The 14,128-nt window shown below is 52.6% G+C and overlaps 2 protein-coding genes across 34 annotated transcripts in view; both read right to left on the reverse strand.

Annotated features, from left to right (window-relative positions):
• Positions 1 to 116: 116 nt before the first annotated feature.
• On the reverse strand, positions 117 to 8,475 carry NDST2 (N-deacetylase and N-sulfotransferase 2). 5 transcript variants are annotated; one of them, XM_035021886.1, is made up of 15 exons: positions 8,183 to 8,475; positions 5,973 to 7,524; positions 4,531 to 5,885; positions 4,251 to 4,338; positions 3,807 to 4,030; positions 3,441 to 3,626; positions 3,036 to 3,164; positions 2,722 to 2,904; positions 2,531 to 2,627; positions 2,000 to 2,123; positions 1,698 to 1,872; positions 1,326 to 1,496; positions 1,147 to 1,219; positions 836 to 938; positions 117 to 739 (listed from the first exon to the last, which is right to left on the reverse strand). In XM_035021886.1, exons 3-14 carry the CDS (start codon positions 5,533 to 5,535, stop codon positions 877 to 879), a joined length of 2,517 nt encoding a protein of 838 aa, XP_034877777.1. In that variant the 5' UTR covers positions 5,536 to 5,885; positions 5,973 to 7,524; positions 8,183 to 8,475; the 3' UTR covers positions 117 to 739; positions 836 to 876. The 5 variants fall into 5 exon arrangements, with proteins under 5 accessions (XP_034877777.1, XP_034877759.1, XP_034877786.1 ...); XM_035021868.1 differs by having other exon boundaries at positions 1,110 to 1,219; positions 5,973 to 6,014; positions 8,183 to 8,474; XM_035021895.1 differs by having other exon boundaries at positions 3,807 to 3,961; positions 8,183 to 8,474.
• A 444-nt stretch (positions 8,476 to 8,919) lies between these two features.
• The window catches only part of CAMK2G (calcium/calmodulin dependent protein kinase II gamma), a 54,857-nt gene continuing 49,648 nt past the window's right edge, over positions 8,920 to 14,128 (reverse strand). For 24 of the 29 annotated variants that reach the window (XM_035022101.1, XM_035022009.1, XM_035022052.1 and 21 more), the window contains 4 exons: positions 13,731 to 13,806; positions 13,327 to 13,421; positions 11,594 to 11,838; positions 8,920 to 10,938 (listed from right to left, as the gene is read on the reverse strand). In XM_035022101.1, coding sequence (XP_034877992.1) covers positions 11,606 to 11,838; positions 13,327 to 13,421; positions 13,731 to 13,806 — 404 coding nt within the window. In that variant the 3' untranslated portion in view covers positions 8,920 to 10,938; positions 11,594 to 11,605. Of the gene's footprint in view, positions 10,939 to 11,593; positions 11,839 to 12,040; positions 12,422 to 13,318; positions 13,422 to 13,730; positions 13,807 to 14,128 lie in introns of those variants that run through there. The other 5 variants (XR_004682272.1, XR_004682262.1, XM_035022140.1 and 2 more) reach the window with 4 other exon arrangements.

Here is a 14,128-nt window from a genome sequence, read left to right on the forward strand (position 1 = left end):
TGGGCCTTCGCCTTCTTTCCCTCCATGTGCAGATGAGCTTTGAACCTGGGTGGGGGAAGAGACTGGTAACTTGCTTTAGTCTAAGTTTCTCCCACTCCAGTGAGGCAGACAAAACAGAAAAATAAGGATGTTTATTAAGGACATTTCTAGCCCACAGCTAGGGCTCATACTTAGCTCTATGAGCCACTGTCCAGCCTCATCCCCATTCAATGTGAATGACATTAGGGAGGCCGGGCCACAGGTAGATCCCACTGATCCCACAGTAGGGGGTCCCTCCCATAGTCAGGTATAGATATACTGCTGAGGATGAAGAGGGAAATCATTGGATTATGTTCCTCTACACCCTGCCTGGACCCTTTCATTCCTGCCCATCTTCCAAGAACATGGGTCAAAGGTGCCTAGTACCGTGATGTAGGGTATCAAGGAAAGCCCCTTTATAAGACCCCAGAGCTATAGGAAAGGCCTGCCCTTCCCTTCTCAGCCATCCCAGGCCTGGGGGCCACTGAGGTAGAAGGGGCAGGGGCTGGGCCACTCTTATCCCCCTTGTGGGCCCTGCTCTGGGCTTGCCCTTTAGCGAACTAGGGGGCTTTTGCTGGTACAGGAGGCCCGGACATCAGCCCAGACTGGAATGTTGTAGTTCTTCCCGAAGCCATGAGGGCACTGGCTGTCCAAGCCGGCTTAGCAGCTTCGACAGATCCAAATTGTGGTTCCGGAAAAAATCCGTAAGAAAAAGGCGGGACTAAGAGGAGAAAAATGGAGGCAGAAATGGTAAGGAGTGGGACAAGGATGAGATCTTAGAGGCAGAGAGGGTTACCTTGTCCCAGGCTTTACTCACCTCAGTGTCCATATCTGGATACCTTCGTCCTTTGCTCTTGCCTAGACAGCGAGTCTTACCACCTTCAAGTCCCTGGCACCAGAATCCCTTTTCTTCATCAAACCTGCTCAACAGGAAGAGGCCACTGGTTGGCAGGGAGAAAGGAAATTCAAAACCCATAAATGTACACTACCTCTCCCAACTCACAGGGACACATGTCTCTTCCAAACAGACATGGTCAACCTGCTTCCCCATTTCCCCCAGATTCCTCCTCCCCTGGGTCATACTCTCCCACCTGAGGGTCCGTGTGTAGTTCAGAAAGGGTGTGATACCCAGGAACTTCTGGATGCTCTCCATTGAGGCAGCTGGGTTGGTACGCAGCTCTTGCCCATCCACAATCAGCAACTAAAGGGACAGGGATGTGGTTCCCTCTGTATTCCTTAGAAGCCTCTAGGCTGAGCGGAAGAGGAGGGGAAGGGGGACCCCAACAAGGGCTATTGGGGGATCGTACCTGTCCAGAGGGGTAGTAAGTCAGCCAGCGCTGCAGATGGGTGGAATAGTAGCCAGGGACAAGACAGCGGTTCTGCAGGGAGCGAAGTGCCAGAGGGGCCTGAGAGGAGGCTGAAATCACCTGGTAGAAGGTATAATTCAGAGCAACTGGGTCTCCATGGGCTCGCTGGTGCTGAAGGACAAGGAACAGGAAGGGAAGGGATGGGTAATTTGACAGAATTACTCTGCCCTACTCTTGGTCTAGTGAATAAATAGCATAGGAATCCTTCCCCAAAGCAACTGGTTTAGTTTCCCTACCCTCTTGCTTTCTGTCTCTCTAGCAGTCACCACCTCCCTCACTTAAGCCCTAATGTATCCCTAGTTTCAGGCTCACCTGATACCAGGAGTAGGCCCTGTCAGCAGGGTTGGTGAGCACAGTTATGATCTTGGCTCGTGGCAAGAGAGCAGCCCCCCGACGTGGTACAACCTCTGAGTCAAAGTAGGTGGCACTTTTTTCAAACAGAAAGTCAGTGCTGGCATTGGAAGGGACAGGGAAGAAGTCCATGTACCTAGGAAGTAGTACAGATAAAAGGCAGAGAATTTGCAGAGTGAGCTGTGCTAGTGGAAGCTGGAATGGGGTATTTGGGGGGAAGGGAGTGTTCCTCTGAGAAGCATTCCAAGGGATCCCAGTCTCACCAATCAATGCCCTTGTGGTAATTAGGGCCGTTGAAGAACTGAATCTCCTCAAAGGTGCTGGGGCTAGGGAAGCTGCTAGTTACAGCTGGGTGCAGGCTCAGGAAGAAGTGAATAGCTGTGGTCCCTAAACGGGAGAGAGAGTCCAGACTATTGTGGGAAAGAAGCCAGATCAACAACATGAACTTTAAGGAGGTGAGACAATAACTACTCTGGGTAGTAATATCTCCTTTGGACAAACTATAGTGAGAGAAGGAAAGACTAAGAGAGGCCCAGGGAAGGATTAAAATAGTAGTTCTCAGCCTTGACTGCATCAGAATCACTTGCGGATCTTAAAAAACACACACACAGACACACACACACACTCTCTCTCTCTCTCTCTCTCTCCAGATGATCCTGATGCACCACCAGAATTAAGAATCACTGTCACAAGAGACTGGATTAAGGAGGGGTGGGTATGAGAAGGGAGTTCTTTGACCAAAGAATCCGTTGGATTTAAGGCAGGGGAAGAGAAGTTAGCTAGGGATGATTCACCTGTCTTCTGGGGTCCCACAATCAGGAACTTGGGGAGCCGATCACAGGTTTTCTCCTTGGACCAGATATCTTTGTGCCTCTTGTCATCACAGGGATTCTGAAGGTGAGGCAAAAAATCAGATGTCTAATCTTTTCTTCAACCCTTCCCACCCTCATCCTGTCTCTCTGGTCAGCCTGAGCTCCAACCATACCTGCCAAAGAGGGCTCCGCTCTTGAGGGAACAGTTCAAAGTACTTTTGTGCAAGAGGGACGGGAGGAAGAGTCTGTAGGCGCAGCCGTGTCCAGCACTGGAGGAAGCGCACCAGGCTCTCAAAGGTATACAGGCCCAGCCGATCATTTCCATAATTGGACAGATGGGTCATAAAAATGCTGATCTGCAAAGGGGTGCCTGCATGTCAGAAGCGGAGAGCCTATCCCACCTCAGAATCAGGCTTGGTGCTCAAAGGTCCCAGCCTATATACACTTTGGCTCTCTAGTCTTCTAGCCCTTCCTCTCAGCACCTTACCGGATTTAGCAGCACTGTCAGAAAGAGCTCTCCACCTCGGATGCTCCGGTCTAGTTCACGAGAGCCTCCAGGATATTCATTATAGAAGATTGTGTGAGTGAAGAGGCCACACGTCTGCCGTGGCAGTACCTAGAAGAAAGGGGTAAAAGAAAGAGACAGATGAGATTTGAAAGGCGAATGAAAAGTAGATAAGGGACAAAAGTCCTACAGCATTAGAATTCCCTGGGTTTGCAGAGGACTGTCTTGAGTTATACCAATAAAACTTACTATGTGCATGATGCCTTTTCACCCCTCTACCCCCTATTATGTGAACTTGGACTAGTAGTTGACAGGACACAGGTCAATGCAGGTTGGTGGCTATCTAAAATAGGAGTTTGATTCAAGTTTATATCGGGGGTCCCTCACCATAATGCCATTGTGAATGAAGCCACGGCGGTAGCGGGCAGGGCGGAGATGGGGATACTCCTCAGTGCTGGTCACCTGGATGCCCCACACAGATTTCCAGGCCTCATAGAGCTGCGTGTGGATGGGGTATACACCCGAGTGGTGGGGGGCCACAGCATACCCCAGATCCGTGGGAATCCCATGCTCCTGGGAATGGCATAGACTCTCACCAGGACCTGGTGAGTTTCAGGGAGTAGAGGGTAAAGAGGGTGGGGATGCCTCCACAGAAAGAAAAATAGGGTAGGGAAAGGGCACCCCATTAGGGAAAGGTTGAAAAGGAACCATTATCTCTGAGAAAAGTAAGGGGAAGAGATCCAAGGGTCTCACCAGAGCAAACTGTTTGTTGAGCCTCATCTGGTCAGCCAGCACGGAGCGGTTGTGGAACAGGTGTGGCTGCATGTGGCTCCACATGTGGGGGAACCACCAGAACTCTCTGCGGTGCTTCAGCAACATGTCGTCCCCCGCATCCTCCTCCTCCGTCCCTATGATCACACACTGACCGCTGACCACAGCCAGTCGGGCCATGTGCCCTCCTCTGTTCTGTAACAACACTGACCACCTTCCATTCTCGGGACAAGATTGCTGACCTCTGCCTACCTAAGCCTATTTGCCCCCCTGCTAACCTAAATTCATATCCACCGCTAGCTCCTCACAGCATTTTGACCCCACGCCCTGACCGTTGTCTCCAACTTGTTTGCCCAGGAAGATGAACAGTGAAGGGACAGATCAAACTAAGCTTGATATTCTCAGGGAGCAGGAGAATACACTCACCAGTATGATAGAACTTGCCCGAGAAGCCCAAGTTGAAGGTGAAGTTGGGCACTAAGGTCCTGAGTTTGTTCTGGGTGGTCAACAGAGCCTGGGAAGGGTAGCAGGAACATGAGAAATCATGAGAGCAGACTGAGCAGGAGAAAAATGAAAAGTAATATTCTCCCAGACTGAAAAGGGCAGGGATTAATACCTATGACAAGCTCAGAGTCAAGGGAGTCTGATAGGACAGAGCTTGAAACAGCTTCTGAGGAAAGAAATCTGAGTCAGGAAAAAGACTGACCTCAACATCAGCCACCTTCATGCGGGTACCTTCCTTGCCCACAAAGATGTCATCGATGTCTACCAAGATGTAGCGGTCAAGGTCGAGGCAGAGGCGCTTGCCGGTGAGGTACGCAACAGCATCAACAAAAACAAGTTTGTGGAGCCAGAAGGAAAGGCCATGGCCAAAGAGCACCCGCTGGATGCCATCATGAAGGCCCAGGTCCTGTATGACAGTGGGAAGCCGGGTCCGGCGAGGCACTGGTGCTGGCATAGGGGGCTCAGCTGGCCGAAGGCTGGCAAGAAGCACTGGTTCATATGTGCTATGATTGGATTGGAAGATGGTCCAGTCATCACCCGGCAGTGGCCCAGGTTCCAGGCGGCTGGGGCGTGTGAGATGCAGTAGGGGGGCAGAAGGATTCACTTGGTAGTCCCGGAGCCCCAGATTTGAGTGTAGGAAGAGGGGAAAGCCCTTGAGCTGGGCACTCAGTAGGCTATGTTCATGGGCTCGGAAAAAGCCAATGATGCCCACACCATACTCCACACAGTACCGGTCTAGCAGTTCCCGACTCCAGGCATCCAGGTTGACATACTTGAGCAGGTTTTCATAAATGACCAAGACATAGCGGCCATGGGTATGATCGGTCAGTGTGGGCATGTCCCCTCGGCCAGGTGCTAGCTCAGTGCTGTAACGAAAACGACTAGACTCCAAGATGGCCACAATCTCCTGCCCCAGCTGTGAGTATGCACTCTCCACAAACACAAGGACCACAGGTTCAGTTCGCACTGTCTCTGGTGGCCTGGGGGGCCGTGGTGGGACTGGAGGACGTACAGGGCCAGGGCCAGCTGCCCCACCACTGCTGCAGTCTCCCAAGGGCAGGGGCAAGGGTTCCTTGGCCTTGGGGCTGGTGGACACGTAGTAAGCCAGGAAGCCCATGGAGCCCAGACTGAAAGCAATCAGCAGCAGTATGAGGCGGTGCAGTTCCAGCTGCCGAGCTGGGCGTACCACCTTCCACAGCTTGAGCATGGCGGGGAAGGGGAGGCAGGGAAGGGGAAGCAGGGATGGGGACTACCTCAGGGGATGGGAGGTAGGAGTTCTATAGGCTGGGGCTCTCTCAGGAGGGTAGAAGGATAGAAAAACGAGGGAAAAGGATTTCCTCAGGGTCAGTTCCCTGAAAAGTTGGAGTCAAGTCCCCTTATTTTAGGGTAGGGGAGTTAGAAGGGGCAATAAGGGGCAACTGGACAGAGTCCATTGGTCTCAGGTCACCATGGCCCCCTGGTCCATGGCTTCAGGATGCAGATCTAGCCAGGCTCCACTCTCGGTCCTGCTGAGCTCCTCACATCAGAGGTCAACAAAGTTCATAATCTCTGCTCTCACTATTTGTAAGACAGAGAAATCAAGGGTTACTTCTCCACCTCAAAGTGTATCATTAATCCATTCCCCTCTTCACCCATCTCTCTTACCTCCTGCTCACAGGATGACTTGTTCTCCAAAAAAAAAAGCTCCTGTAGAAGAACACCACAATCTGAGTCTCATACCTTCACTTCACAGCTTGTTCCCTTTCTTGGAATACTGTCTAAAGTCTCCTTCCTGAGCTAAGTTCTGAGCTAGAGCAGTATATTCAAGGGTTGGAAGGGAACAAATCTCCCAAGAGCAAGAGACCAAACAGCCCAGGAGGCTGAAAATGAACCTGCTCTGAAAGAAGTTCCCAGCCCACGACTGAGCAGTTGGTCAGCCAGCAGGAGCTCTGGTCAGCCTGGGAGGAAGGGACGGAAAGCCCCACAAGTCCCGTGCTCCAACGAAATATCAGATAAGAGGAAACTCATGAGTCTGTTAATCTTCCTCATCAATCAAACCCACCATCACAAGCTAAAAGCACTAACGAACTTGTGGTCAGGAGGACACTAAGGTGGGGGGAGCTGAAGAGGCAAGAGAAATGCTGCTAGCTAATCATTCAAGTCACTTCCAAATCCAGAACCTGGGGACTCTCTTTTCCATGGCTTGTGAAAAATTACTCAACCCTTGCCCTTCACCTCACCTGCACCAGTGTGGGAGAGAGGATAAAAATGTAGCCCCAGGGCAGGCCACATCACTGGGGTCTGAGATAAGCCGGAGAACTGAGTCCAGAGTCTCTCTCCCTATCACTTTAGTCTTCCTTCCTAACTTAGCCTCGGTGATACTATATCCCATCACTGAACAGCTCAGAAAGGTCCTGAGCTAGCCTGTGGAGACATGAGGGACTGAATCCCATTACAAAAACAGAGCAAACTGAATGGGGCTGGATGAGAGCAACAGGAGCTTAAGTCATATCCAACCAATAAGAGAGGGGTAAGGACAGTGTGATCAGAAAACAGTTTCAGGGAGACCTAATTCTGGAGACTGCTTCCTTCAATAGATAGACCGCTTCTAGAAGCTTTATTGTTGCTCTCTCCAGCTTAGCCATTCTTAGGAAGGCCAGTGACTGGCAATCCCTCTCTACTACCCCCTCCCAGACACACACATCTCAGGGGTGATTAGGCAGAGACAGGGTTCCTCAGAATTGGGAGAGACAATTTAAGAACAGTTCAGCTTTGGCCTGGGTCAAATGAACTGATGTGAAAAGAAAGCTGGGAGAGGATCAAAATGGTGATGGGAAGGGGTGAATCCTAAGAGTTAAAGGAAACTCTTGAGGGGAAACACAGTAGTGAGAAGTCATCACTGAGGTGAAGTGGACACTCAGGGTGTCTCACCCCTTAATGTTAAGAATAATGTAAATAATTACTGAGAGCTTACTCTTTGTCAGACACCCTTCTAAGAGCTTTCCATATATTTAATGCTCACATCAGCCCTGGGAGGTAGGTAAGAGGTAGAGTCTATTTTTATCCCCATTTTACATATGAGTAATCTGGCGTCCAGAGAAGCTTAATAACTTGCCCAGGATCACACAGCTCAGTCAGTGGAGGAACTGGGATTCAAAGTCAGGCCTGTCACGCTCCACAGCTGGTGCTCTTTAACCACTGCATGTTGGCTTCACACCTAGAAGAAGCAGCAGTATTCAGGGAAGGGGTGCGGAGGGAGCTGTCGGGGGAGAGAGCGGGGTGGGAGAGCAACACGGCATAGGGGGTGCTGGGCGCGTGGGCAGCAGCGGGAGGTTTCTGCGGCGGAAAGCAAAGGGGTCCCCCAGGCTCGGGCTGGGCGACAGCACCAGTGACAGAGACCGGGGAAGGTGGGGCTGGGGGCCCCGCGCGGGGAGACGAGCGGTGCAGACGCCGTGGGAGGAGGGGGTACCGAGCCGCGACACGGGAATGCGGGGCGGAGGGGGGGCTGTCACGGATGGAGGGTCCCTGCTGAGGGGGGACATGGGGTCACAGGTGGATACGAAGGGAGCGCCGGATGGGGACCGGGCAAGGGACGCGCTGAGGAGAGCCTGGGGTGACATCGAGGCAGGCGTTGGGCTGGGAGAGCCCGGAGGGGGGGGAGCCCCGTCCTGAGGGCAGTGAGGCCACTACAAGGGAGGCTAGTGGGAGGGACGCAGGACAGGGGCGCTCTGGGCCGCACTGGGGGCCGCCCAGGACAACCCCGCGGTGGTTATGGTGGCAACACTGAGGGGAAGTCTGTGAGGGGAGGAACTGCAGGCGACCGTGGGTGGGGGCCACACTCTGAGTGGGGGTGGTTACCCTCAAGGGCGGCTCACCCGGCGGACTAGGCGGCGTCCCCGCTGGCCCCGGGCTCCGCCGCGTCCCGGGGCTGCCCGGCTTCCCAGCTCTCGGGGCCTCGGGCCGCGTCGCGGCGGCTCCGCCATCTCCGAGCGAACACTCTGCCGCAGCCGGGCCCAACCACCGCTCCCACCCGGGGGGGAGGCGGCGCGCTGCCGCTCGCGGCGCCCGCTCAGGTCCCCGCGGAGTCCGGGCCTCGCAGCCCACCGCCGAGGTGCCGGGCAGCCGAACGGTTCTCCGCAGCGCTCTGTCAAGCCTCGGCCTCGGAGACGCCGGGCTGCGCGCCCCGCCCGCAGAGGCGCACCCCCCCCCGGTCCCGCCCGGTGGCACAGTCTGGCGAGCGTCGGGCGCCGCGACTCCCGGGGCAGGGGCGGGCCCAGGCTGCGGGCTGGTCCACTTAAGCCCGGCGGAGGGGGAGGCCGAGTCGGCCCACTGAGGGGCCAGGGGGGCGGGGCAGCCCTTGACGCGGGCGGGGCTCGGGGGCGGGGCGAGACCCCGGGCCCACCAGCGAAGGGCCGGCAGCTTTCCTCCCCACCCCGAACTCGCCTCTGCAGCCCGGTGGGCTGGTTGGAGGCTGATGAGTTTATGAGGAAGTTTTCTTCTAAATGAGCCCCAAGGGAGTGGGAGAAGCTGCATCTCTCCATCTGAAGCTTTAACTCAGGAGGCTAAACTCTTAAGCCTTTGGCCATCAGCCTCCAACAGCAGTAACACAATGGACTGTTTAAAGGTTATTTTATTAAATATCTTCAGTTCAAGGTTTCATTGTAACAAAGCTAGGAAGGGTCTACCAACATTCAGAACAAACACTAACTATTTTTAAATTATTTCTATGTCATCATGCAAAAATTCTGCATCAAATGCCTTCCATTTCCTGTTTAAAAGGTGATTTTTTTTTTTTTAATAGTCTATTGTCTATAGATGCTGACATTAGCCCCAGAACAGGAGTAAGAATGCTAAGAAGTGGGGCTGGAGCAGCCATATGAAGCTATGGGTCTTAATGAACTCTAAGACCATTTGTCTTCAAGCCAGCAAAACCAAACCCGGTGGTGAAGGCGTCTGCGTGCTGGTACTGCAGGCTGCAGGGCAAGAAAGGGCTAGGCCCAGGGGCTGAGGCATGCATGAGGTGCTCAGAGGAGCCTGGCTGAACCCAAGCACCAGCACCTGTGTGTCTGCTCTCTTCTCAGCTGGCTCCAAGGTAAACCTGTAGCTTTGCCTCTTCTCCCAGCTCTTGTGCCTCCTGAAGGTAGTCCAGGAAGCTGGGGTTTACCCACCTTTCCCCCAATAGTGCAGATATTTGTGCAGGTAAGTCTGCACAGTTGTTTTGGGGAAACCAAGGCCATGACCAATTGCTCCTCCATTATCTTCCCTGCTATCTGCTTACAGTATAGATCTTTCCCTCCTGGAATGGAACTCCTTGAGCACAGAGAGGGACAATGAATGTAGGAGCCTTGGCTCTGGACACCTCTTTTGGGTACATGCAGGTGGTGTGTGGGGGGGTGATGCCCATGCAGATTGTCCAGCAGTAAGTCATATACTTCAGTTGGTCAGTAGAGAGGCCTCTTTAAAGAGAACACCTCTTCTTGCCAGAGCAGTCAGGTCAATCTCAAAGACAGGAAAAGAGATGGACGTGCAGCAAGGGAAGAGTAAGAAGGGAGGCAGTCCTGAGGGCAGCCTGAATGCATAGAAACAACCATCAGCTCAATCCTGCTGCCTCACTCCTCCCATCCCACAGGGGCACTTGGCAGAGGGCCCAGGCCCAGATGGGGGTCAGCACGGGGACCACCACCATGAAAAGGCAAGACGAAGATGGTCCAAATCAGCACAGAAACAGAACTGCCAAAGGCAGCAAGGGGAGCCCTAATCCGGGCCTGGCTCTCTCCTTGCTAAGTTATAAGAAAACAAACACAAAGCAAAGCAGCAACCCCTCCCTCTTCCCAGCTGCAGGTATTGGGCCTCAGTATCAGGGCCCACGTGCATTGTGCATCCTATAGAAATGGATGAGTGAGTACATGTCAGACTAACACGAGGTTTCTCATCAGCTTTGTAGCGGACACACTTCTGCAGCACCAATTCTCTTCCCTTCTACGCTAAATGGAACAGTACAGCAACGTCCAGGCCCTCAGTCCCGAGGCCACTGCTTCTCAGCTGCCTCCACAGCAGGCTGGGAGCTCTGTGTTCTCTTCCAAGTAGGTCTGATGGCCACGATGTTCTCATCAGCCTCATTCTAGGCGCTATGCAAGTTCAGAAGAAGTCCATTCCTAGACCTGGGGCAGGCAGGCCACCTGAGGGGCTGCAATCACATCACAGCCCCCAAAGCTCCGTCAAGAGTTCTTGCCTGGTCCCCTGAGTCCACGGAGGCCAGAGGCCGAGCTCACCTCTTCAGGGCTGGGTGGGTGAGCCGGCTGCTCACGCCAGGATGGGTGTCACACAAACTCCTGCCTTCTTCCCAGCCCAAGGGCTATCGGTGGTTTTAAAACGCATCATGGTATGGATTCCATTTTTTTTTTAAACAATCTTTTTTCTTTTTTTTCTTAAATGTAAAAAACACCTCGGTACAGCAGAGACAGACACGAAGGGCGGGCGGGAGGGCTGCATGCAGGGGCGTGCATTGGCTGCTGCCGCTTTGTAATTTAATTGTTTAAACCTCAAACGAACAGGACTGCCGCTGTCACTCAGGCCCTCCAGAGCCTCTGGCTGCGAAGGTTTGACCTCCGGCTGGGATCTCCTAATGCCCCTGTCAAAGAGGACAGACGTGGTAACAGAACAAAGGACAATAAGCACACAGATGAGTTCCAGGGACTTCAACACACGATACACGTGGCCAAGTCTGCCTGAGAAGGTGGAGGATGGGGGAGAAGCTAGCATTTAAATATAACATCGGGGGCGCCTGGGTGGCTCAGTCGTTAAGCGTCTGCTTCGGCTCGGGTCATGATCCCGGGGACCTGGGATCGAGCCCCACCATCGGGCTCCCTGCTCAGTGGGAAGCCTGCTTCTCCCTCTCCCACTCCCCCTGCTTGTGTTCCCTCTCTCACTGTGTCTCTCTCTGTCAAATAAATAAATAAAATTTAAAAATAAATAAATATAACATCGCTTCACATTTGCTGAGCAAATGCTTCACTTACAAGTATCTTATTTAATCCTCAACTCAGTGAAGTAGGTACCCCTCTCTCTCTCTCTTTTGACAGCTAAGGAAACTGAGGCTTAGGATAGGGAAGTAACCTGTCCAAAGTCGCTCAGCTTGGGAGTCCTGGGGCCAGACGAAGTCTGTCTGACGGCTTCTGCCACTCCTCTGGGATGGTCCACGTCTCCTCCCCCAGTGCCACTTTTCAACCTCCTCTTCCTCCTCTGATCCCATCTGTCCCCTTCCTCACCCCCCCTACCAGGTGCACCTGTGGCTGAGCTCACTGCAGCGGTGCAGCAGGGGCTCCTGAGCAGTGATAGTGGACATTGAGCCACTTGCCATCCCGGCGGTGCCAGACCCGGGTCTCCTCCGACTGGCTGGTGCGAGGCCGACCCTGCCCATCGATGTACTGGGTGAGGCGGATGTAGGCGATGCAAGCTGCGTCCTCCCCGATCACGTGGACGTGCGGGTTCAGGATGGTGGTGTGGATGGGCTTGCTGTTCTTGGACAGAACTGCAGGGGGCAAGGCAGAGTGCGGGAGGTAGGAGGGCGTCAGGCCTGAGCACGGATTTCCCTCCCCGCCTGCACTTCAGGTCTCACCCTCTCTCCAGCAGCCATTCAGGGAGTCTCTAAGTCCCCCACACACCAGAGGCCAGGAAATCCCAGAACATTAGTCTCAGTTATCCAAAAGGAAGAAAGAGGTGGAGAACAATGATAATAGCCACTGCTACTTTAATCAGACATTGTGCTGGGGGTTTTTACATACATAAGCTATATTTCTTGGTCAATATGATTATCTTTATTGTAAGATGATGAAACAGGTTCAAGGACGTTAAGTAATTTGCTCAAATCACACAACATTTGAACTCAAGACCATATGACTCTTCACTAAAGCCTAAGATCTTTCCACTCTTCCAGGCTGATGTTTAGATTTCCTAAGGGTTGGCTTGTCCCTAACTGGCTGCAGAGCAAAATCAAGAGCTTAAGATTTCAAAGTGCATTTGTGATTTAGAAAGAAAAAACCAAAAACGTCCAAAGTTAAAATAGAATCACCAAAGCACCAAGCTCAGGAGATCCCCAGGGTTCTCAGGTTTCTCTGGGGGAAAGGTAAAAGAAGTTGTGTTACCATTATCATGAGCACGGCAGATTGTGTGGCTTTTAATGAGATTCACATTTTAATTCATTTCAAATGTGGGACAGGGGCTACCTGAGACCCTCCCTAGGGCTTCTATAAACTCTGAAGCTGCTTCTGGCTAATAGAATTACTTAGATAGCCAAGGGCTTACATTTGCAGCTGAGACATGATGAGGTTGGTAGTTAGTAGAGAAAACAGTGACAAAATAAAACAGAACTTGGGGCAGGATGGGGAAGGCCTAGGATAATGTAGGAAAGAAAAGAAAAAAAAAAAATAGGGAGGAGGAGGGTGCTAGAGAGTGGAGAGAAAGATAGGAGGAGGTGGTGATTCATCTTCTTATCCCCTGGGACTTCCACGAACTGTCCAGAGTACACAGCGCCTCAGCCAGGACTGTCTCCCTCCATATTCAGGAGGGACCCAAGCCACAGCTTCTGATCTCACAAATCACCTACAGTGCCCTGCTACTTGCTTGTGCATTCTTATCCTGGTTTTACTTTCCTCTACTGTGAAACCTGTAAAGAGCTTCATTATTACTTGCTGACATCTCAACCTGATCTCAGTGGTTTCCAGTCTTTGCGGAGAGAGGTGAGGCTGAATGGAATAGTGACCCTGATTGTGAAACCAGTTCTGCCACAAAGCTGCTGCAGAATGAAGGGGCACGTAGGGGCTCTGGAGCAGGTCCTTCCAAGGTGTCAGTTTAAGACCATCCTCGGGGTACAAGGAGGCAAACACATAGACCAGGGTGCAGCCAAGCAGGTCAAACAAGGGAAAAGCGGGCAACTGGGAAGAGGAGAAGGGGAGCAGGGACAGAGGCAAAGGGGGTGAAGGGGCAGGCAGGAGTATATCAGCAGCACGAACCCACTCACGATTCTCAAAGTAAAACTTATGGAAATCCATCCCCTCCACGAGGTTACCAAGGGCCTCAGGCTCAAAGGAAGTGAGGCCTGGATCGCAAATCTTCCTGCAGAAAGAAAAGCAGCCTGTCAGTCTCCTACAGGGGTGACTTGTCTTGTTTTCTTGTCAGTGGCATCTGTCCTGCAGCAGGTTAGCTGTGGGCTAGGCCTGACAAGATGGCTAGGATCTTCGGAGGTGCGGGGTACTATCACAGGGTATCTACCTGGGAGAGATCCCAGCCCAAGGGCCTGGTGTTTAATTCAGGCACTATGCCCAAGGCCCAGCTTTCCCTTTTCCCAGGGTCCAAGTTGATTTTGGGGAGGATGGAAGGCCTCAAGAGATGACTTGGGTCACAAGGAAATGGGTCTCTACTCACGTGTAGGCTTCAAAGTCCCCATTGTTGATGGCCTCAATCAGTTGTTCTGTGATCTTAATGATCTCCTGTTTTCGCACTGTGGGGGGAAAAACCCAGCAATTTACCTGCATGGAACTGGGGAGCTCCCAAGTGACAGAGCCCTCCCCAATCCTTCAGAGAATCCCCTGTGATCTCTGTGACAAAGATAACCCTCTTCCCTGTCTTGAACATTAAGGCCCTCTGCAGGAAAAGTGAGCCCACTTTTCTCTTCATTCCTTCTCTGTTGTCCTATAGAGCTAACGGCCCCCTCCTCCCAAAGTCCACCCATTAGGTATGGTTCTCTGGCCTTTGTCTCCCTCTCCATCAACAACCAGGATGCAGAAAACACTCTTGTCTTTTACAGTTGAGGAGCCTGGCCA

The sequence above is a fragment of the Mirounga leonina genome, unplaced genomic scaffold, assembly GCF_011800145.1.
Source record: "Mirounga leonina isolate KUSES-001 unplaced genomic scaffold, KU_Mleo_1.0 Mir_114, whole genome shotgun sequence".
Taxonomy (NCBI): Eukaryota; Metazoa; Chordata; class Mammalia; order Carnivora; family Phocidae; genus Mirounga; species Mirounga leonina.